Source organism: Canis lupus, chromosome X, assembly GCF_048164855.1.
Source record: "Canis lupus baileyi chromosome X, mCanLup2.hap1, whole genome shotgun sequence".
Taxonomy (NCBI): domain Eukaryota; kingdom Metazoa; phylum Chordata; class Mammalia; order Carnivora; family Canidae; genus Canis; species Canis lupus.
The window spans coordinates 36,302,733-36,325,875 of NC_132876.1; the positions used below are offsets into that span (position 1 = coordinate 36,302,733).

Below are 23,143 nucleotides of genomic sequence, written 5' to 3' on the forward strand. Positions count from 1 at the left end.
AGGGTGGAACAGATAAAGAGTAGAGGATGGTGGTTTAATATTTATGAAGAAATGGAGCAAAGTTTTGAGGTATCTGAGGCTTGGGTGTAGGTTCTATGCTTTCTTAGTAGTCAGATAACTTTCAAATACTTTTTAATTTCAGAAAAGAATATACGTATCAGCGTATTTACTTTGTTGCTGGGGGAGAGGGTTGCTATGGAGATTAATGATATCATAACTCCCACTGTGAACCAATAAGGACACTTTGGTGGGTCTGGCTCAGTCTTCAGGCTGAAGGCTATTTGAAGTCATCCTATCCTGGGTGTAGCATGTAATGTATGGAAAAGTCTCTCTGTGTGGGGTGGGTATGAAGAGTTTTCTTGTAAGTTTGTTTTGCTTTTCTTTTTTTACTCTTATAGAAAAATGAGCCTAGAATCCTCCCTTTCCATTTTATTGGTTCTAAATCTGATTTCTCCCCCCATGGTTCGAAGGGGCACAGTTTTCCCCAATTCCTGGTAGAAAGAACATAGAGTTTCCAAATGTGTTTTTATTTTTATTTTTATTTTTTTTTCAAATGTGTTTTTAAACACATTTAATCATTTGGTTATTTTGAAGTAAGATGAAGTTAAAATGTTGTTTTTCCTTTTTAGAGTGGAAACTTCAAAGTATTGAATCTTGGAGGAATGGCTTTCATTCATTTGGATGTCGGATTCCTCTATACCCTGCTTGTTTGCACAGCATTTGGCTCTATGCTTTCAAATGCTGAGATAAAAGGTAAGCTAACAATGGAGTAGTTTTAAAATTTGGGATATTAATTGTCTTTTCAACCTACCGTGTGGAAGTACATAACAAGTAGATGGATTGTTACTAGAAATATTTCAGGAAGTCCATACACACAAGATACGTTCTTACTAGTCAGCCTCACGTATAAGGTTAACTAACGATAACAAACATTTTGCAGGATAAAAGCCAAACTAAAAGACACTTTTCCATACCTTTTTGTATGGTCTTCTAAGAAATAGGTTAATTATATGAAACCTCATTGCCTGATACTCAACTAACTGGAAACTTTCCTTATTTACCATCCTTAGCCTTTAAGATAAATATGGAAAAATATACAGAGATTTAAGGTAAAATTTAAAAATAACTACAGAATTATTAAATCATGTTTAATGAATTTTTCTTCTTGGAGAAGGTAATCAGAACAATACATTTCACAAAGATTTGTAACTCTAAGAGTTGAAACAATAAGACTGTCATTTTATCCTCAGTAGAGACTTTCTTTATTGATACATGGTGGGGGTCCCATGTCAAATCATAATTTGTGCCACAGTTTCTTTTTGTGGGTTCTTTTCTTCACCTCAATAAGTATTATGAGATTAGGCATTAAGATGAATAACTGGGCAGAAACGAAAGGAAATTATTAGCAGAAAGGCAACGTGAAGGCAGAACTATAGTACTATTAGATTTGCTAGTAGGGAAGTTTATAGAATTATTTATTTGTTTGCTTTTTAAACCAGCCATTGGGGGAGCCATTTCCACACACTACTCCCTCTTCCCAAATAATATGGGCTTTTTTCTGATGCCACTCTGCTCAGCTGCCTGACACTTTTTCTTAAGTTCTTCCAAAGAGTGGCCCTGGTTTGCCATACTCTAGGGATAGCTTTGGACTTTAATTAGAGGATTCAGAATGGAACAAGATCTGCTTGTTCTAACTCTTAAGGCATTTAGTTATAGTAGTCATATTTTACGTTTTCTATCCCATTTGTGTGTGTATGTGTGCCATGATGTTATATACATATAGTAAACACTGAATTAATACTGATTGGTTCTTGCAATTAGAGAGATTTATGTAATAAAGTGTTCCCATCCTAGGCCAAATTCTGATCTATATAACCACAGAGGTAACTGCATGTTGAATTGCCTGTTTCTGTGAAAACTTAGTACCTAGATAGGCAAAGTCATATTTGCATGTAGCAGTATTCTAGACTTTTTTTTTTTTTTTTCAATTCATGAGAGACACAGAGAGAGAGGCAGAGACATAGGCAGAGGGAGAAGCAAGCTCCCTGCAGGGGGAGCCTGATGTGGGACTTGATCCCAGGACCTGGGAATCACGCCCTGAGCGGAAGGCAGACGCTTAACCGCTGAGCCACCCAGGCATCCCTATTATAGACTTTTTAACAGCTTTATTGATATGATTTCTATAACATAAAACCTAGCCTTTTAAAGTGTACTGTTCAGTGGTCTATAGTATCTTAACAGTGTACTTGTGTAACACCCTTAACTACTTAATTCCAGAATATTTACATACTCCCAAAAAAGAATATTGAATATTAATTCAGTGTTCATGTTATTCTTCCCTTCCTCCAGCCCCTGGCAGCCACTTTTGTCTCTATGGATTTGCGTATTCTGGCTATTTCATATAAATTAGTCTTATGTATCTTTTCTGACTGGCTTCTTTCAAATTAGCTTAATGTTTGCATGTTGTAGCATAAGTCGGTACTTCATTCTTTCTTATGGCTGAATAATATTCCATTGTATAGATGATGTACTGCAGTTTATTTATCCATTTGACAGCTCTTGGACATATGAAAGTAAACTAGATTTAGCAAGTTTTGTCACAAGATATAGGAAAAAAGTAAAAATGTTTTATTCATTTTATTTCAGTTAATCCTCCTCAGGATTTTGAGATAGTGGACCCTGGATATTTAGGTTATCTCTCTTTGCAATGGCAACCTCCATTATTTCCGGATAATTTTAAGGAATGCACAATAGAATATGAATTAAAATACCGAAACATTGATAGTGAAAACTGGAAGGTAAGTCAAGCATGCACTTGCAATATTGGTATGATTATTAGGACCTTTCTTGTAATTTTGATGTCAGTGTCCACTCTGATTCCTGTATCTCAATAGCCATTATTAAGAAATAACAAGCTGCCATGCCTGCTGTTATCTCCTGTGCATCCTGCTACATCTATTTTCACCCCACTCAATATTAAGACTACCATGAGAAGTACAGGAAAAAAATACATGGTCCCATGGAATATGGACCTGAAGAATATTTAGACATTGTATTGTATTTTACACTTAAATACCTGTATAAGGGTCTTATATAAGGGTCTTATATATGGACCATAAGATTTTCTTTGTAGGAATTAAGTCTTATTTATCTTTGTACTTGCCCCACAGAACACAGCATAGTTGTTTGCATATATTATAATAAATGTTCAATGAAAGTTTATTGACTTATTAACTACAAAAAGAAGCATGTTTGTTCAAAGATTTCTGTTGTATGAGGCATACTGTTACCTTCCTAATTTAGCTTAGGTAGTTTCAAGAGACAATTCAAATCCAACATTTATTGAGCAATTTTTTTGTGCCAGATATCAGGAATATAAGGATAATGACATGATCATAGTCCACTGGAAGCTTGCAATTTGTCTGACTTTCTCCAGTTACCTCCAAGATTTTACTGTATATGATTACTGAAGAGTTCAAGTGATATTTGAAATGTGATTAGATCATTTGTCATGTAATATGCATATGGTATCTGAAAATTATCTATATAAAGTTCATTACAGCTCAAGTTCCTGCCACAGAGACTCTTCTTCTCCAGAATGTTTTGGAGTTATTTTTTATTTTGTTTGTTGTTGTTGTTGTTGTCATTGTTAATAAACAATGCTTGTTTGTTTGTTTTTAAGTAGGCTCTACACCCAACATGGGCTGAACTCAACCCCAAGATCCAGTTGCATGCTCTACTAACTAAACTATCCAGGCACCCCTGGGGTTATTTTGAATAAGGTGTTAAGATTCAGATGATCTCATCAAATGATATAATACACAGAAATGAGCTCTGCCAGGAATATATCTAGGACATTGTATCAGATAATCATTAGGAGTTTCTTAGATATTGGAAACATTTCAGGGTGACTTCTTAGCCCTAATAATGTGGCTCATGATGCTGTCACTGTTTATAAGTTTGACTTTGTCTTATCTTCTTATAAAACAGACCATCATTACCAAGAATCTACATTACAAAGATGGGTTTGATCTTAACAAAGGTATTGAAGCAAAGATAAACACACTTCTGCCAGCACAATGCACAAATGGATCAGAAGTTAGAAGTTCATGGGCAGAAACTACTTATTGGACATCACCACAAGGTTAAAATAAAGCTCTCTCATGTTTAATACTGTCAGAACAATCCATACAGGACATAAGGCCCTTAACTCTTATATACCAGAATGTACATATAGGTGAAAGTGTGGCAACAGATAGAATTCTTCTTAGGAGTGGGTGACTGGCCTTTTTGAATCCTTTAAATCAGCAAACACATTTGGCAAAACCTGCATCTTTTTAGGTTAATATAGTCCCCAGTTTTGAGATCATATTAGTAAATATGTATGTGAGTGCTCAGAGCATCCTAGAATTATTAATTAGTACCTTTGCATATGCTTACACTAGTACCATTAAATGAACCCTTTAATTTTTTATTTTTACATGCCCCATTTTTCTTTTTTTAAATTTTTACATCCCCATTCCAGTGAAGTGGTTTCTAACAATTTCCTTTTGGAATATTACTGATTATATCGATTGCTAAATGAAATGGAGAGGTCAAAAGAAATGAATTAAAATTGCATAGTGATTTCCCAAATGATTCATCACCATGCCTTTCAAGCATTCACAGTTCATTCATTCTTTAGGAAATCGGGAAACTAAAATTCAAGATATGGACTGTGTATATTACAACTGGCAATATTTAGTCTGCTCTTGGAAACCTGGCATGGGTGTCCATTTTGATACCAATTACCAGTTGTTTTACTGGTAAGTATTTTTATTAAGAATTCCTTATTAAGAAAAATTTATAAAAGTTAATTTACAGTATAAGTAACTATTTTCATTAAATTAAACTTATTGTTTTTCAGGATTGTATTTATTATGAAGGTTGTTTACAAGTATTTGGGGTTTTCAATGAGAGTAATAAGGTTTAGGCTGTAGCCACTGGATGGCATTCTCTGGGTTATATAAGCAATGAAACATTGGATTAAATTTTGTATCCTTTAGATATATAGGATTATAACCTAAAAAGTTTTGGCATGTTTTATACTCTTGACTTTTAAAAAACAGGTACCTATTAACACTGGGTCCTTTTCCTGGTTTCCCTATCCTTTTTTTTTTTTTTTTTTTTAAGATTTTATTTATTTATCGATGAGACACACAGAGAGAAAGAGAGACAGAGACACAGGTAGAGGGAGAAGCAGGCTCCATGCAGGAAGCCTGACTTGGGACTCGATCCTGGGTCTCCAAGATCAGGCGCTGGGCTGAAGGCAGCGCTAAACTGCTGAGCCACCCGGGCTCCCCTCCCTATCCTTTTTTAACCATCACTGAGACTTTTAAACTTACAGCCATTTGAATCTTCTATCTCGAGTTCTTCATTGTTTCATGGTTACATTGATCACTGCATTCTGACACTCTTTTGCAAGGTTGCACATCTGTTTTACTTCCCATCTGTACTACAAGAACTCTACTGTACTCTCACCTCATTCCACACCTGGATAACTGCCTGGCATAATCTCCCAAATGATGGTCTCTCCTTCCAGTCTCTTCCCTTCCTAGTCATTCTGCACACTGTAACCAGATTTATCTTCCTATGTTGCTGTTTTCTCTTTCTTTAAAGCTTTTATTTATTTATTCATGAGAGACACAGAGAGAGTCAAAGACATAGGCAGAGAAAGAAGCAGGCTCCCTGTGGTCACCCTGATGTGGGACTCAGTCCCAGGACCCCAGGATCATGACCTGAGCCAAAGGCAGATGTTCAACCACTGAACCACCCAGGTGTCCCACTATTTTCATATTTCAAAGACTTCCAGTGGCTATTCATTGCCTCCAGGATAAAATATAGTTTGGCATTTAAATTTCTGCCTCACTGTATCACTGCTTTTCCAACATTACCTTCTACTATCACCAGTGGCAATGTTCCACTTCATTTAGACCCATCACTACATTTTTTTCTCACCCATGTTATGATCTTTTATGCTTTTGTGTGCATTATCTGGAATGCCCTCTGGCCTTCTCACCAATGCTTACCCACCTTTCAAGGCCCATCTGGTATTCAATTTCATTAGCTCTTTACTGATCACATCAACTTCTCTTCAGTTTTTCTCTCAACTATGACTTATTATAGCTCTTAATTCCTTCTCTGGATGGCATTTAAATTTTTGTCATATATGTGTGCTTTGTCTGCTCCCTTAAATTTTTAAGAGAGTGGTGGGTGTGAACTGTTTCCTACATTTCTCTTAACTGTCTACGCTGTGCTGTGTCCATAGTAGATTATCACAAAATATTCATTAAATTAATGAAACAAATCAAAGTATTGGTACATTGATAAATATGTATCAGAATTTAAACATAAAAAAAGCAAGAGAGGACAAAGTGTTACTCTTTGTGTTTCAGGTCCAAATTATCAGGGCTATTTTTTTTTTTTTTTAGAAAAATCATAAGATATAAGTGTTAAGGTATAAGCTATTAAGAATCCTGAGAAAAAGGATCCAGTGTTAACAGGTACCTGTTTTTTAAAAGGCAAGATTATAAAACATGCCAATTGGGTTCTAATTGCTACTCTGGCATCATTGAGTTTAGTGGTCTTGGGCAAGCAGTTTTCCTTTCTGGAGTCTCAGTTTCTTCATCTGGCATTGGCTGGGTCTATTTCTATGGTCTGATTTATTTGTCCAATAATTCCACAAATATTAAGCAATTATTAACTGCCAGACACTGTTCTAGATAAAAAGGCCAAAAGTATGAATAAGACAAAGTATCTGCCCTCTTATACATTGTAGTTCATATTTAACATAGCTTTATCTTCATCTTAGTAGTGAGAGATAAATATTGACATCTTAGAAACTGGAAAATAAGGATACTATGAGGCTTCCCACTGGCACAAAGTAAATCTGGATGAAGTCAAGCCTAGACCTCAAGTCTCCCAAACTCTAATCAGGTGAACTAACCAAGAGACTATAACTTTGCAAACTCTGCCCAAAATAAATAGTTGGCTACCTGAAAAGGCCAATTAAAGTTTTTTATAGAATACTTGGGTTTTCTTCTCTCTCTCTAGAACCAGTATACTGCTGGCAGCTATTGAATTTTTTAAAAATTATATTTTCACTATCATAAAAGTCTCTTTTATCACCCCCTTCATGCAATAAATAACAACTTGGGATGAAAAAACAAACGACAAATGAAATATTTGGCATACAGTGAATTCAGTAGAGTCTGGCTATTTGTATCAGCACCTGATCAGCTGCTAGATTGGCCTAATTTCAAAAGGGATTTTGGCTGCTTTTATAGATGTCACGTTTTGCATTGCAAGCTATAATTTAGGAGAATAAACCAGGCATTTTGTTTTGAAAATCAGTAGAGAAATCCACCATAATTCCCATTAACTTTATTACTGGAAAGAGGTTAACTTTTGATGATATGACAACATTTCTTGTCTAGGAGAATGGGAAATTAGATATTTACTTGCCAGACAGCTCTTTTTCTTTTTGGCCCCTCTGTTAGCTTTTCTGAGGCTTATCTCTTGATGTGTATTGTATTTTCAGAGGACTTTGATTCATTTTATTAAATATAACAATATTTTGTAAGTCTGCTTCTAGTTCTGCTTTCTTGTAATATAAGTTCTCCAGTACAATATAAAAAAGGCAGTATCACCGACCATAATCTATACAAACCCCGACTTTTCTTAATAGAAATCTTATTCTTTGATTCACAAATCCTGTGAGCAGTACATGCCCTGTCTTTGATATTTTGTAAAGACTCCTACCAGGTCGTAATCTCCTTGAAATCATGGACTATGTCTGCTTTCTTTACTGTTGTATCCCTAGCACATAACATAGGATTTGGCACAGAGTTGGTGCTCAATAAATGTTGCATGTTATTAAATTTTTTTAATCACTTGGTATCTTAAGATAATTGAAAATTAAATACAATCATACTTTAAGATATTGGTAAGCACAATTCTTACCTCTTTTTACAGGTATGAGGGCTTGGACCATTCAGCAGAGTGTACTGATTACATCAAGGTTAATGGAAAAAATATGGGATGCAGGTTTCCCTATTTGGAGTCATCAGACTATAAAGATTTCTACATCTGTGTTAATGGGTCATCAGAATCCCAGCCTATCAGACCCAGCTATTTTATTTTTCAGCTTCAAAATATAGGTGAGTTCAACAACTTCAAGATGTTTCTAGTTTAGGCCATTCACAACCACATGCAAGAGAAGAGATGGAGACAGAGATATAGAAAAATTTGTGGAAATGCAAAGCCAGAAAAATGAGGGCCAAAAGAGCATATGAAAAAACTCTTACTAAAAATAAAAGTACAGAGGGATGCCTGGGTGGCTCAGTGGTTGAGCGTCTGCGTTTGGCTCGGGGCATGATCCTGGAGTTCTGGTATCAAGTCCCAGGTCAGGCTCCCTACATGGAACCTGCTTCTCCCTCTGCCTGTGTCTCTGCCTCTCTGTCTGTGTCTCTCATGATTAATAAATAAAATCTTTTAAAAAAATAAAAAATAAAAAATAAAAGTACAGGAATAAGGAATTGAATGAAGAATAAGTCTTTTTAGGATTTTTATTTAGAATTTACAATTTATTCCACAGCCTCAAAGAGTTGGTCTGCTATAAAGTATTTTTGTCTAGCGTTAATGTTGGAGCAATTATAGAATCACTTATCCCGATATCTCAATAAGCAAATGGTTGGATATTCTGAGTCTGAGTTCCTAGTTCTAACAGTTATAATAATGACAGGTTTCAGAGTCTGCTATACCTGGATTTGAATCTTGGATTTACCACTTTCTAGCTGTATGACTTTGGGCAAGTTATGTTTAATGTCTGTTTCAATGTCCTTATCAGTAAAATGAGGATAATAGAGGATACGTCATAGGTTTCTTGTGAGACATGAGTGAGTTTATGTGACATCCCTGGTTTGGTGCCTGACACATCATAAGCTTTAAATGAGAGTTAGCTATTGATAAAATAGTAGTAGTAATGGTTGTGACAGTTGTTCCTAATGCAAGCAAGTGGAAAAATGACTGTAATGATTTGGATCTTCTAACTTTTCCCTTGGACTTAAATATTTGTGAATATGTAACTTATCAAAATTTAATTTCCAAAATAACCAAGTTTCTCAATAAACTAATCTTGGTTTTGAACCACTCTATTTATCTTAGAGGCTTCTCTTACTAGGTGTTCCTAGCTTTTTATAATAGCTACTGCTAAACTTAATAACTTCCATGTTGAAATGGCTTCTTTTTGCTTTTTAGTTAAACCTATGCCACCAGACTACCTTAGTCTTACTGTGAAGAATTCAGAGGAAATTAACCTGAAATGGAACATGCCTAAAGGACCCATTCCAGCCAAATGTTTCATTTATGAAATTGAATTCACAGAAGATGGTACTACTTGGGTGGTATGAACGTTGCATTTATTTGGGGAAATCATAAACATAACCTTTTTTAAATTTTATTTTTTAAACATAGCCTTTTTAATAAAATAAGCAAACATGAGAACCAAAATCAGTTTCTATCTATATGAGGAATAGAATGACATATATCTTAATTTCCAGAAAACCATATAATTTAGGAGACAAAAAAAAGATTCTTGCTTATAGTCTGAAAGCATAATTAATGATACCAATTTTAAAGCTACATTAGGACTTCAGAGATAATATTGTCATTTGTTTCTAATAATGTGCCAATAAATTAAAGTTGCCAAGTGCAAGTGTGAGATGGATTTGATGAAGCCTTAGGTGAGAAGAAAAGAAAAGAAAAAGGAAAACCACTTCTTGAGGAACAAACATCAGGTCAGAATTAGGCTCTGACAGGGCTACTTGCATTGCTTATAATGCAGAAGAGGGGCTGGCGGTGGGGGGTAGGTAATGATTAAAGACTCATTACCACCCAGCGACAACACTGTGATGATGCCTTTAGCCCCACATTGCTTTTGTTAATTTTATTCACTGATTTCCAACTTAGGAAGTGATGGAGACATGTAGGTGAGCCATTAGTTCTAATCAATTTCATATACAGATGAGGAAACTGGGAGCTGAATTGATTTACAAATTACCCAGTTATTCCCGGTCCACTATATTATGCTGGTTCCCAAGAAGTTACAACAAAAGAGAAGCTGTTATTTTGGATGAGAATCACTGTTCAGTTCTTTGAAAAGCAAAACTGAGCAATTTTTTTTTTCTCCATTAAGATCATTCAGCCTTGTGTATTCTCATATCTGAAGAAGTTTCATGCTAAGCCCTGAGCACTATTACACAGCTTTTGTGGCAGTAAATCAAAATAAGAATAAAGAGGAAAAAAGGCTTTATGTGTATGAACTCTATAGTTCCCATAGAAATATCATTCACATGATGGCTCTTTTTGTTAACAGTATATGTGGCATTTTCCAGTTTATGGAATCTGAGAAATTTAACACTAATCCAAATACTGGTATTATTAACACTTAAAGACATCTAGGCATTTTGCCCTGTCACACATGCCCTTTACTACAGGTGATCCATTATCCATTATAATAGAAAAAATTTATAATATAGATAAGGAAGGGAAGAAAAAACTGAAAAAAACCCCCCACCATACAGAGAGATAATCACTGTCAAGATTTTGGTATATACCTTTCTAGTCATTTGATATGTATATTTTATGCAACAAAATTCACTATGAAAGTGACAAATCAAATGGGATCTATCTAGCTACAATTAGATCAAATGATGTCATCTTATTTTTCACTTGGTTTTCAGACTACCACAGTTGAGAATGAGATACAAATCACAAGAACATCAAATGAAAGCCAAAAATTATGCTTTTTGGTAAGAAGTAAAGTGAATATTTATTGCTCAGATGATGGAATCTGGAGTGAGTGGAGTGATGAACAATGCTGGAAAGGTATGAGTTAAGAACAGTAACTAAATAGCTATTTGCTAGCAAATTTATTTTCTTTCAGTATATTTTGTAATTGTGGAAATCAAATGCTCTTGCATATAGTCTATAAATAGAAAATAAATTAGCAAGCACCTCAAAAATAGATTTATAGAAAATCTAATATTCAGTTTTAACTAGGAGTAAACGAGTTTATTTAAGAATCTCATAGAGGCCTCGTGGCGCAACGGTAGCGCGTCTGACTCCAAGAACCTTTTTTGTTTTAATAATAAATTTATTTTTTATTGGTGTTCAATTTGCCAACATACAGAATAACACCCAGTGCTCATCCCTTCAAGTGCCTCCGTCAGTGCCACCCAGTCACCCCCACCCCCACCCCCGCCCTCCTCCCCTTCCACCACTCCTAGTTCGTTTCCCAGAGTTAGGTGACTCCAAGAATCTTATAGTTGTTTCATGAACATTCTTATTTTTCTGGCTGTTGGTAAAGAGAATATGCTAGTTCTTTTTTTGGGAAGCACATTTTATTCAATATTTTTCTAGGCTCTGAATTCTCAAGAGAACAGAAATCTTAAAGCAAGGATAGGGTCATCATAAACTTGTTTTTGAATGTGTAGTACTGTGCATTTTTAAAATTAACATACCATCATTAGTAAAAACATATTCCATTCACTTCCAATTCTGATTTAAAGTGACTTATGATGGGGTGCCTGGGTGGCTCAGTTGGTTAAGCATCTGCCTTCAGCTCAGGTCATGATCCCAGGGTCCTTGGATCCAGCCTTATGTTGGGCCCACTACTCAGTGGGGAGTCTGCTTCTCCCTCTGCTGCTCCCCTTGCTCATGCTCACTCTCTCTCATATAAATAAAATCTTTAAGAAAATAAAATTTAAAAATAGTGACTTATGATAAAAAAAGATAAATTAAATAATAATATAAACTAAAAAAGCCTTGAGAGTGATGCAAAATTTTTTTTTAAAAAATCTTTATTTATGATAGTCACAGAGAGAGAGAGAGAGAGAGAGAGAGAGATTGAGAGGCAAACATAGGCAGAGGGAGAAGCAGGCTCCATGCACCAGGAGCCCGATGTGGGATTTGATCCCGGGTCTCTAGGATCGCGCCCTGGGCCAAAGGCAGGCGCCAAACCGCTGTGCCACTCAGGGATCCCGATGCAAAATATTATTATGCTTTATAGCATACTAGCTTTATCAACAGAAATTACTAATAATTGTTCAAAAGTGAAGGAAATTAACTCAGCATTGCTCTTTTAGGTATATAGATCTGTAAATACATATATGGATATAGATACATATAGATACTAGTGTCTGTCAATCATTCATCTCTTTTCCTATTGTTCCATTATAATAGAATCCCTGTTTGTTACCCTATTATATCGATATAATATATCGTTCTCTTTCATTCATCAAATATTTATAAAACACCTAATATGTGTCAGATTTTTTCAGGCATTGGAGACTCTGGAACTGACACTGAGAAAATCATGCCCTAAATTGTATCTTATCATTAGTCAGTGCATAGTTTAAAGTGGATACGGTTTTTTGCCACATGCTCAAAATAATACATCCTTTAGTGTATATTACATACAATCTTAACTGCAATATTGATGACTGAGATTTCTTTTGCCCTGAGGGATATCTCTTGGTAGACTCTTAATCATTGAGATTAGGAACAAAGAATTTCCTGAGACACATGTAGTTCTTAGCTCTTTAGGAGATTTCCTTATTGATGTTTCAAGCAATAGAAATATAGGACAATACTTTTTTATGGAAATGAAAATAGATCTTCTTTAGGATTGACTCTGCATGTAGGGAAAGCAACTTGAACCTCCAGAAAGAAGCCTGCTTTCCCACTGTTAATTTTGTATGCCAGAAAGCTTACAGTATTAGTCATTTCTCTGGATTATATCCTTGCATATCTTAGCTGAACATATGAATTTGTTAATTTTTTATTTTTTTATTTTTTATTTATTTATTTTTTTTTGAATTTGTTAATTTTTTAGTAGAAAATAAGATCCTGGGCAGCCCCCGTGGTTCAGCGGTTTAGTGCTGCCTGCAGGCCGGGGTGTGATCCTGGAGTCCCGGGATCGAGTCCCACATTGGGCTCCCTGCATGGAGCCTGCTTCTCCCTCTGCCTGTGTCTCTGCCTCTCTCTCTCTCTGTCATGAATAAATAAATAAAATCTTAAAAAAAAAAAAAGAAAAGAAAAAATCCTAAGGGAACAGGACAAAGAAAAAGGTGGATTTGAGGGTAGGTTTGAGTGTAGGTAATGGACCTCGGATTCAAGATGCTCTGTAGTCCTTCAAAATGAATGGAAGATACTGGTTTTGGAAGGACAAGGCTTGTCTACTTTTTAAATTTGTCTAATGATTGCTCATTTCTTGCAATGCAAAAGAACCATTAATGCTTTATGCTGAAAGAAAAGAAAAACAACCTCATCTCATTTAGTCTCTAAAATGTTAGACAACTTTAAAAACATGACTTTTACGGGAACCTGGGTGGCTCAGTTGGTTAAGTGTCTGCCTTCTGCTCATGTCATGATCCTGGGGTCCTGGGATGAAGCCCTGTATCAAGCTCCTTGTTTAGCAGGGAGCCTGCTACCCCCACTGCTAGTGGGCCTCTTGCTCCCTCTCTCTGTGTCAAATAAATAAATAAAATCTTAAAAAAAAAAAAAAAAAGACCTTTAGGGCAGCCTGGGTGGCTCAGCGGTTTAGTGCCCCCTTCAGTCCAGGGCCTGATCTTGGAGACCCGGGATCGAGTCCCACATCAGGCTCCCTGTATGGAGCCTGCTTCTCCCTCTGCCTGTGTCTCTGCCTCTCTCTCTCTCTCTCTCTCTCTGTCTCTCATAAATAAATAAATACAATCTTAAAAAAAAAATGACCTTTAAAGACCAACTCCATTGGGACACCTGGGTGGCTTAGTGGTTGAGCATCTGCCTTCGGCTCATGGGCTGATCCCAGGGTTTTGGGATGGAGTCCCACATCAAGCTCCTTGCAGAGAGCCTGCTTCTGCTTTTCCCTCTGCCTGTGTCTCAGCCTCTCTGTGTATCTCTCATGAATAAACAAAATCTTTAAAAAATAAATAAATAAAGACTAGCTCCATTATTCACACAGGGACTTTTTAAAAAAAATTTTTCCTTAAGTAATTTTTTTTCAAATGATTTTTAAAATTTTTTTAATACATTTATTTCTTATTGGTGTTCAATTTACCAACATACAGAATAACACCCAGTGCTAATCCCATCAAGTGCCCCCCTCAGTGCCCGTCACCCACTCATCCCCACCCCCCACCCTCCTCCCCTTCCACCACCCCTAGTTTGTTTCCCAGAGTTAGGAGTCTTTATGTTCTGTCTCCCTTTCTGATATTTCCCACACATTTCTTCTCTTCCCTTATATTCCCTTTCACTATTATTTATATTCCCCAAATGAATGAGAACATATAATGTTTGTCCTTCTCCGATTGACTTACTTCACTCAGCATAATACCCTCCAGTTCCATCCACGTCAAAGCAAATGGTGGGTATTTGTCGTTTCTAATGGCTGAGTAATATTCCATTGTATACCTAAACCACATCTTCTTTTTTTTTTTTTATAAATTTTTATTTATTTATGATAGTCACACACACAGAGAGAGAGAGAGAGGCAGAGACACAGGCAGAGGGAGAAGCAGGCTCCATGCACCAGGAGCCCGATGTGGGATTCGATCCCGGGTCTCCAGGATTACGCCCTGGGCCAAAGGCAGGCGCCAAACCGCTGCGCCACCCAGGGATCCCCACATCTTCTTTATCCATTTATCTTTCGATGGACACCGAGGCTCCATCAATAGCCACAGTTTGGCTATTGTGGACATTGCTGCTAGAAACATCGGGGTGCAGGTGTCCCTGCGTTTCATTGCATCTGTATCTTTGGGGTAAATCCCCAACAGTGCAATTGCTGGGTCGTAGGGCAGGTCTATTTTTAACTCTTTGAGGAACCTCCACACAGTTTTCCAGAGTGGCTGCACCAGTTCACATTCCCACCAACAGTGCAAGAGGGTTCCCTTTGCTCCGCATCCTCTCCAACATTTGTGGTTTCCTGCCTTGTTAATTTTCCCCATTCTCACTGGTGTGACGTGGTATCTCATTGTGGTTTTGATTTGTATTTCCCTGATGGCAAGTGATGCAGAGCATTTTCTCATGGGCATGTTGGCCATGTCTATGTCTTCCTCTGTGAGATTTTTCTTCAAGTCTTTTGCCCGTTTCATGATTGGATCGTTTGTTTATTTGGTGTTGAGTTTAAGAAGTTCTTTATAGATCTTGGAAACTAGCCCTTTATCTGATATGTCATTTGCAAATATCTTCTCCCATTCTGTGGGTTGTCTTTTAGTTTTGTTGACTGTATCCTTTGCTGTGCAAAAGCTTCTTATCTTGATGAAGTCCCAATAGTTCATTTTTGCTTTTGTTTCTTTTGCCTTCGTGGATGTATCTTGCAAGAAGTTACTGTGTCTGAGTTCAAAAAGGGTGTTGCCTGTGTTCTCCTCTAGGATTTTGATGGAATCTTGTCTCACATTTAGATCTTTCATCCATTTTGAGTTTATCTTTGTCACACAGGGACTTTTATAAAGACCAGTGTAGGGGAGGAAATATTTTTCTTCTACCCTTCTAGGTTCTTTGGCTGGTCTAATAATTAACTTGACACAAGACAGACCAACAGAAGCAAAACTAATTTTGTGTACAGCAACCTGTAAGAATATGAGACTCAAGGGTAAGTAGAGCAGTCACTGCTTACTATATGCCATCATGAACTAAGGAATGGGATAGGGGCCTGGAGTTTCAAAGGGGAATAGAACTCACAGGACAATAAGAAGAGCAGCTGTTTGGTAATTAGATATTTGCCCTACCATGAAGATGGTTCATTGAGATGAATGTTTCTTTGGTAATAGACCAAAGTGACTCTCTGACTCAGGCCCACTATCTAAATTCTTTAGGTAGTTAAGAGAGAGGTAAATTTTTTTTCTAAAGACTGCTGGGTCTTGAATGTCTTCAGCTCAAAATAATCCACATGCCAAAGTGGCACATTTTGGTTCATGTATTCTGCTCCTTTTCAGTCTTGCCTTTGAAACTTTCCTAAGAAGTTTCTCAGCCCAGAGACAGTTTAATTAAGCAGTTGTGTCTCACTTTAAGAGTTGGTGATGTGGGCAGGCTCCAGAAGTTAGGTCTATAATGCAAGCAATCAGGTATTTAAGAAGAGGCACTTCTGTGGAAACAAACAAAAATGGTTAGTAATAGGGGCAGATTATGATTTCAGTTTCTGACTTCTTTGTTTTTTAAGATTTTATTTATTTATTTGAGAGAACAGGGGGGAGGGAGAGGCAGAGGGAGCCCCAGACTCCCCACTGAGCAGGGAGCCTGTTGGGATGTGGGGCTTGATCCCAGGACCCTGACTTCTGAAGGCAACCAACCAGTCAAGAAGTTTTCTAGATGTACTGTTTAACTCATCTTTAGATGGACCAAGAGCAGGAAGTGGCAGTCTGATAGATTTTCCTAGTTTGCAGTTTGAATGTCTCTAGTGATCTTTCTCAGTAGCCCACACTGTTATAGGCACAAAGATTGTCTATAAATGAGCTGTTGTGGTGATTTCTTTGAAGTTTATATGAAGTTGTTTAGCTTTAGCTTGCATGGCTTCCAGAAAGGGGATTTTTTACTTCTCATTGATTCCATGTCAGAAGAGTGGAAGAACTTTGGAAATCTTAGTTTGGAGGGTTGTAGCCATATATATAAGGAAACTAGAAGAGTTCAGTATATAGCCCATTTTATACATAGAAAAGAAAACCTCAGAGGTAATTAACAGTACAATAATTTGATATCCACAAAGGTGTATTACTAAAACAGTTTCCTTTCCATAGTCAACTCCAGTTTATAAAGAGAACCATAGTAAGACAAATGTGTTTGCAAAATCTAGTTTCAATAAACTTGACCTGATTATTTACATAAGTGCAACAAGAATAGTGATTGATGATGATATAGGCTCCTAAATCTGCTTTGCTGGAACTTTTCATAGGGAATCTCAGATTGGATTTTTAAAAGCCTTTGAAGGCTAAGAAGCCAAGCTGAATTCTTGTCATTAGACTTGGCTTACACTACCTATAGATTTGGGTGAATTTCTCTCTTCTTGAGGTTCCTCAGATTTTCTCACGTTCCCGATCCTGCCAGGAAGTGACCTGACAAGAAGGCACCAGGCTGATTTTTTCCAAGGGCTTAATTATTGCCCCCATAAAGCCCACCTTAATTCCTGAAGACTGGTGATATCTGGTTGAGTCTATGTAGATGTCTCTCAAATATGACATTCCAGTCAAAGCCCTAGTAATATAACCAATTTTTCAGTTGTGTCCTGTTAACAAGGAGAACAGCTTCTTATTAAACAAATATTGCCATGAAATAAGAATACTCACTCCAAATTCTGGAGGGATCAGGTAGGGAGGAAAGTTGTTCCATCTTCACAAAGATGCACTTTACCAAGTTGCTCTAAGATGTAGGTACTTAAGAGAAAAAAGTTTCCTTAAATCTGGAAAAAGAAACCATTAAAAAAAAAAAAAGCAAAGTTTCAAACAAAATATTTTAGAAATTATAATTACCCTCATCAGTTTCACTGAATGCCATGTGATTAATTCTCATTCTGCTTTAATCCAGGGTTTTCAGTAGTTCTGGAAATTCTTACTCTGTTCAATTTTATGATCTTAAAGTCAAAAGTGCTTTCCTTAAATCTTTTTGAAGATATAGTACTTTTCAAATACTTTTGAACACTTTTTCAAAAGTGTATGGGTAAAACAATAACTGTAAATAAAAAAAGTTTTAAAAAATACTTATTATTAAAGATCTGATGAAAATTCATTTCAATGGAAGTGACAAGGAAATTTGGTTTTAAGACATTTTAAGACAGTAACTGGAATTATGTCTAACAATCATTATACCAAACATGCCACATTTCTAGGAATTTCACATAATTTTGAAACACTTATATTACTAATATATCCACACAAATATAATCTAAGAAGCTTTAGCATCACTTATTTGACAATGCTTCCCATGTAATTTAACATAGCAAACTAGCCTAATTAGTTTGGTATCTCGCTTTTTGTAAGGAGAGAGAACATAACTTTTGAGATGTTCCAGGGACTCTCTAGAAAATACCCAAGTTCTAAGTCAAAAGGACTTCATTTGGAATTTGATTATAGGAAATTTGTCAAAAATATAAAAAAGTTTGGACATGACTAAAAAAGGATCACATGTCACTATGAAACAATATTTATTTATTTGACCAAAGTGACAAAAGATTTCAAAGGCAAGTACAGAAGGTTACATGGTTATTAGTAAAACTTTGCTCTTTCAGTATTGAGGAGATTCAGTTTTCTTAACTGTCAAAGACCAGACATGAAGCTCAGGAAATTACTTTGATAAAACAGAAAATCTTTACTTTCTAGGCAGACTACTTAAAAGTTAAGGAAAAACCTTTGACAATCTCTTATCAATAGAAGACCAATAGTCCAAGAAAATTTTGTCCTTTTAACAGATAAAAGAAAATTAAGTTCCAGTTTTATGTAAGTACATTACTGATTTTAAAGCTTCATTTTATAACTCTTATAATAAATTAATTCTATTTTAGCTAACTTGAGCACAAAATGTAGGATTCTTTTTCTCTTTCTTTCTTCCAAATTTTCTTCTTTATTTTATTTTCTTCTTTATTTTCTTCTTTCTTCTTCTGAAACAACCAGTTTCACTTTAGGATAAAACTACTTTCTTTTTCCTAAACAAAAAATACATCTCCATTCCTCATAACCTCTCTTACCAAAAATATATATTGTACTTTCCTTATATACAGAGATATTTTCCTTATTATTTCTAGCAGCTCTATTTTTTATTTAAAGATTTTATTTATTTATGCGATAACACAGAGAGAAAGGCAAAGACATAGACAGAGGGAGAAGCAGGCACCCTGCAGGGAGCCTGATGCGGGACTCGATCCCAGGACCCCAGGATCATGACTTGAGCCAAAGGCAAATGCTCAACCACTGATCCATGCAGGTGCCCCTCTAGAAGCTTTAATTACATTAATTAATTAGAATAATTAACCTTTAGAAATCTTAATTTATAGTGAAACTAAGAAGTAAGCAATTGTAAACTGTTATGCCAGTATTCTTTAGATTGGAAACTTTATGAATACATTTCATAATTTCTAGAAACATGTTTCTTCCCAATATAGTCTTTCAGTATGACACAAGACATGTTTATCAACAGACTCAAGTATCTTAGTTTCTTTGTAATAGTATGTTTTTTTAATTAATTTTTAAAAGATTTTTATTTATTTATTCATGAGAGACACAGAGAGAGAGGCAGAGACACAGGCAGAAGGAGAAGCAGGCTCCATGCAGGGAGTCTGATGTGGGACTCGATCCCGGGATTCCAGGATCATGCCCTGGGTGGAAGGTGGGCGCTAAACCGCTGAGCCACCCAGGGATCCCCCTGTAATAGTGTTTTGTTTTTTTTTTAAGATTTTATTTATTTATTCATGAGACACACACAGAGAGAGGCAGAGACACAGGCAGAGGGAGAAGCAGGCTTCATGCAGGAAGCCCGATATGGGACTTGATCCTGGGTCTCCAGGATCACACCCTGGGCTGAAGGCGGTGCTAAACCACTGAGCCACCTGGGCTGCCATGTAATAGTGTTTTAAATAAAAATTCAACTGTGTAAATTTGAAGATCTAATTGGCTTTATGTAAGATTTATAAATTGAGCAGCATCCCACTTAGCAAATAGGAAGGAGCTCTGAGGGGCTGTATGAAATGGAAGACTTTTATAGGCAGAATGGGGAAAATCATGGATTATTTTAGGCAAGGTCACCTTCCTTTATGGAATGAAAGGGGTCAAGGGTTTACCAATCACTTACCTTACTAGTGCTGATCAGGTAGTGCCAGACTGAATGGATAAAGGTCATGTCCCTGACAGAATGCTAAAATTGCAATTAAGTTATAGATTAAGTCTTAGTTTGCTGGTGCAGGGCTTAGCACAAGTGACTCTACTTTGAGCCTATTGTCTTTTTTTTTTTTAACAAAAGGAAGAAAGAAGTAGATAAGCCTATGTTCAGTAATTAATGTTTTAGCATTTTATCTTATTTAAAAATGATCTTTATGACTATATTATGGTCATTTAACTTAGCAAAACTTTAAGGTTTTAGATTACCAAAAAGATTTAGGGAAACTAAAAATTTCACCTAAAACCTCTTATTTCATAAATATCTAATTCACTTGTTCTCAATCATTATGTTTAGATTACTCACAAAAACTTATTTTTTGATTACTCACAAAAACTTGATGAGACATTAAACAAAGTCAGACATCATCCCAAGCTATTTTTTCTTGCTGAAAAATTTTGTAAGAGATAACATAAACTCTTTTGAGGTTTAATAAGCCTTGGTAGAATAAAAGTATTATGTTTAATCCTTGTAACTCTAAAGACATGCCTGTTTTAATTAAACCAACAAATTTAATACCAAGTATTTTCCCAGTTCATGTAAACCTGAAATTCATTTGGGTTAGTTTCTATTATATTTCTGAGACTTCAGTTTATATAAATGTTTAATTTTCTTTATGTCAATTAAATAGAATTCTTTTACAAAGTAATTTTGGCAGCACTATTCAAAGGCAGACAAATACCATACAATACATATATATAAACACATATAAACAGAGGCACCTGGGTGGCTCAGTCAGTTAAGCATCTGACCTGTGCAGGTCATGAGCTCAGGGGCCTGGGATCAAACCCTGGTAGAGCTCCACATTCAGCAGGAAGTCTGCTTCTCCTTCTCCTTCTACCCCTCCCCCCACTTGTGAGTGCAGGCTCTCTCCCCTTAAAATAAATAAATCTTCAAAAAAATAAACACACATAAGCATACAGACAGACATAAACAGAGAACTTCTAGCTTCTATTTAAAAAATCACTGCCATTGAGTCAAGTACAATAATACAAATTAATATTTGTGAGAAGCATTCATCTAAGTTTCAAATGACCTTACCCTTTTTGTGTTCTTCTGATAAGAATTACTTCTCCCTGAATTTTGTGCTTTAAAGAGATGACCTAGATAAAAGTTAACAATTACATCTCAAAGGCACAGGGAAAGAATGCATGTCCCTCTAACAGGACTTTGGTTTCCTAAAGCCAGAATTTTTACAATACTTTCAAGCCTTTAGAAATGGAGGAAATTTGGAGAGTGATAAGAAGGAATAAGTGAACTTTAAACTACCTCTACAGCTGCATTTCTAGTTTTGTAAAGATTTGTAAGGAAAAGACAGTTATTCTCAACTTATCAAAGAATTGGATTGTAGCCTAAGTGACATCATAGGTTGGTCCACCCATTCAAGTACCTTATCTTCAGTCTTTTTTATATCAGAGATCTTTGGAATGTTTAGTAAATCCTTTTACAAAGGCTTCAGAAGGTTTTTCTTTCTGGGTGCATTATTTCATTTTAGCTTAGGGAAAGAGGCCTAAAAAAAATTTCTTTCAGGCTCTGTATATCAGCTTTCAATTTCTGACCAACTTCTGATCTACTAAAAAATTCTTTAGAATATCTTGTCAGTTTTCATCTAGGACAAACAGTATTTCTGGCAGTACTTAACAACCCCCACTTGAGTATAAGAGGGGCCCCAAAGAGGATGCAAAGGTTACTACCTTCCCAAGATCCAGAGTCACTCCCAAAGATAGCCAAAAGAAAGAATCAACCACCTGCATGTCCCAAGCAGGCAGGAGTCCAAGCTTGGTTCTTGGAAACAAAACAAGACAAGCAAGAAGGCATATAGCCATCTCCGGGAGAAAAAGGATCAATAACCAATGGGTCTGGATTTGGAAAGGAAGAGACAATGTGAAATTTCATTTTCCTCTCTTGATTGAGCACTATGGACAGATTTGTGAGAGCTAACTCTGGTAAAGAATTCTCACCCTTTGCTGGCTTCTGCCAGTTTTCCCAGGATGCCCTTTGCAGGCTCCAGTATTTGGCAAGGTTTTTAATTAATTTTAGTTTTCATTTCCCTTGGCTGTTTAAGGGAATAACGTAGTAGCAGTTTACCAGAAAATCCCTCAGAGTCTCATGAACTTTGGGAGGGGCCCATACGGGAACTCTCCTTTAAGGACAGATGTGAGGGCATTTGAGTTGATGTTGAAGAATTTGCAGAAGGCGTTTGTAAAGTCTGTATAAAGCTTTCAAGCAAAGGCCTTTCTGAGTGTACTATTTAAACTTGGAACAATTCACCTTTGTTGTGGGGTTGGAGGGAAGCATCTCCTGTTGCTTCTATCAGCCCCTGAACATTGGCCTTCAGCTGATCATTTGTAGGAAGGCCTAGGAGAAATTCTGATCTGTTTCTTCTGGAGGGGGGCAGTTTTCTCAGGGAGCCATAGGATTTACCGCTTATTTTTAATTTTTTAAAAAGATTTATTTATTTGAGAAAGAGAGAGAGCAAGTGCATAAGTGGAGGAAGAGGCAGAAGGAGGAGAGGCAGACTCCCCACTGAGCAGAGAGCCTGATTTGGGGCAGGATCCCAGGACCCTGAGATCACGACCTGAGCTGAAGGCAGATACCCAACTGACTAAGCCACCTAGGCGCCCCATGATTTGTCTTTTACTGCAATATACCTACGGGTAGGAAGAATACCCCTTAGCATCTAATAAGGTCCTTGTGAGTGACAGGTTGAATGACCACTGATCTTTCCAACTCCTCTCTAAATTGGTATGATCTTCTGAAAGTGGCGATAAAGGGGCTTTATAATTTAAAAGATTTGCTGCTGTCCATGAGACATGAATTCTTTGTAATGAGGGTCCAGAATATACCTGGAAAGGAAATTGTATGGAAAGACCTGAAGCTGGTAGAGCCTGATTAAAAATCCCTGGAAAGTAGGGGGAATTATAAGGAATAGCAAAGGGACCCCCACCACCCTTCTTGGGTGCTTCTGCTAAAATCCCTTCCTATCTTTCAGCATTTACACAAGTAACCCATATACCCTGGTCCTGGAGATCAGGCAAGAGTGTTCTCTGTATATGTTATAAGAAAAGAGAAGCTGAACTAGGCAAATGGAGCCAGATTTTGAAAAGGGGAATTTACACTAGATGTAGACTTTTAATTTTTTTTCTAATTTTTGTTCCTTAATCTTGTTAAGGGAATCCCTAAGGCTAGCCATTATATTTTTTTA

The 23,143-nt window shown here is 36.4% G+C and overlaps 1 protein-coding gene across 7 annotated transcripts in view; it reads left to right on the forward strand.

Moving 5' to 3' along the window:
- Window positions 1-23,143, forward strand: part of IL13RA2 (interleukin 13 receptor subunit alpha 2) — a 50,650-nt gene that overhangs the window by 22,772 nt on the left and 4,735 nt on the right. For 3 of the 7 annotated variants that reach the window (XM_072817664.1, XM_072817663.1, XM_072817662.1), the window contains 7 exons: window positions 630-753; window positions 2,647-2,798; window positions 3,991-4,144; window positions 4,685-4,805; window positions 8,014-8,198; window positions 9,298-9,443; window positions 10,782-10,926. In XM_072817664.1, the coding sequence (XP_072673765.1) occupies window positions 663-753; window positions 2,647-2,798; window positions 3,991-4,144; window positions 4,685-4,805; window positions 8,014-8,198; window positions 9,298-9,443; window positions 10,782-10,926 (994 nt within the window). In that variant the 5' untranslated portion in view covers window positions 630-662. Of the gene's footprint in view, window positions 1-203; window positions 341-629; window positions 754-2,646; window positions 2,799-3,990; window positions 4,145-4,684; window positions 4,806-8,013; window positions 8,199-9,297; window positions 9,444-10,781; window positions 10,927-15,574; window positions 15,697-18,389; window positions 18,484-23,143 lie in introns of those variants that run through there. The other 4 variants (XM_072817661.1, XM_072817666.1, XM_072817665.1 and 1 more) reach the window with 4 other exon arrangements.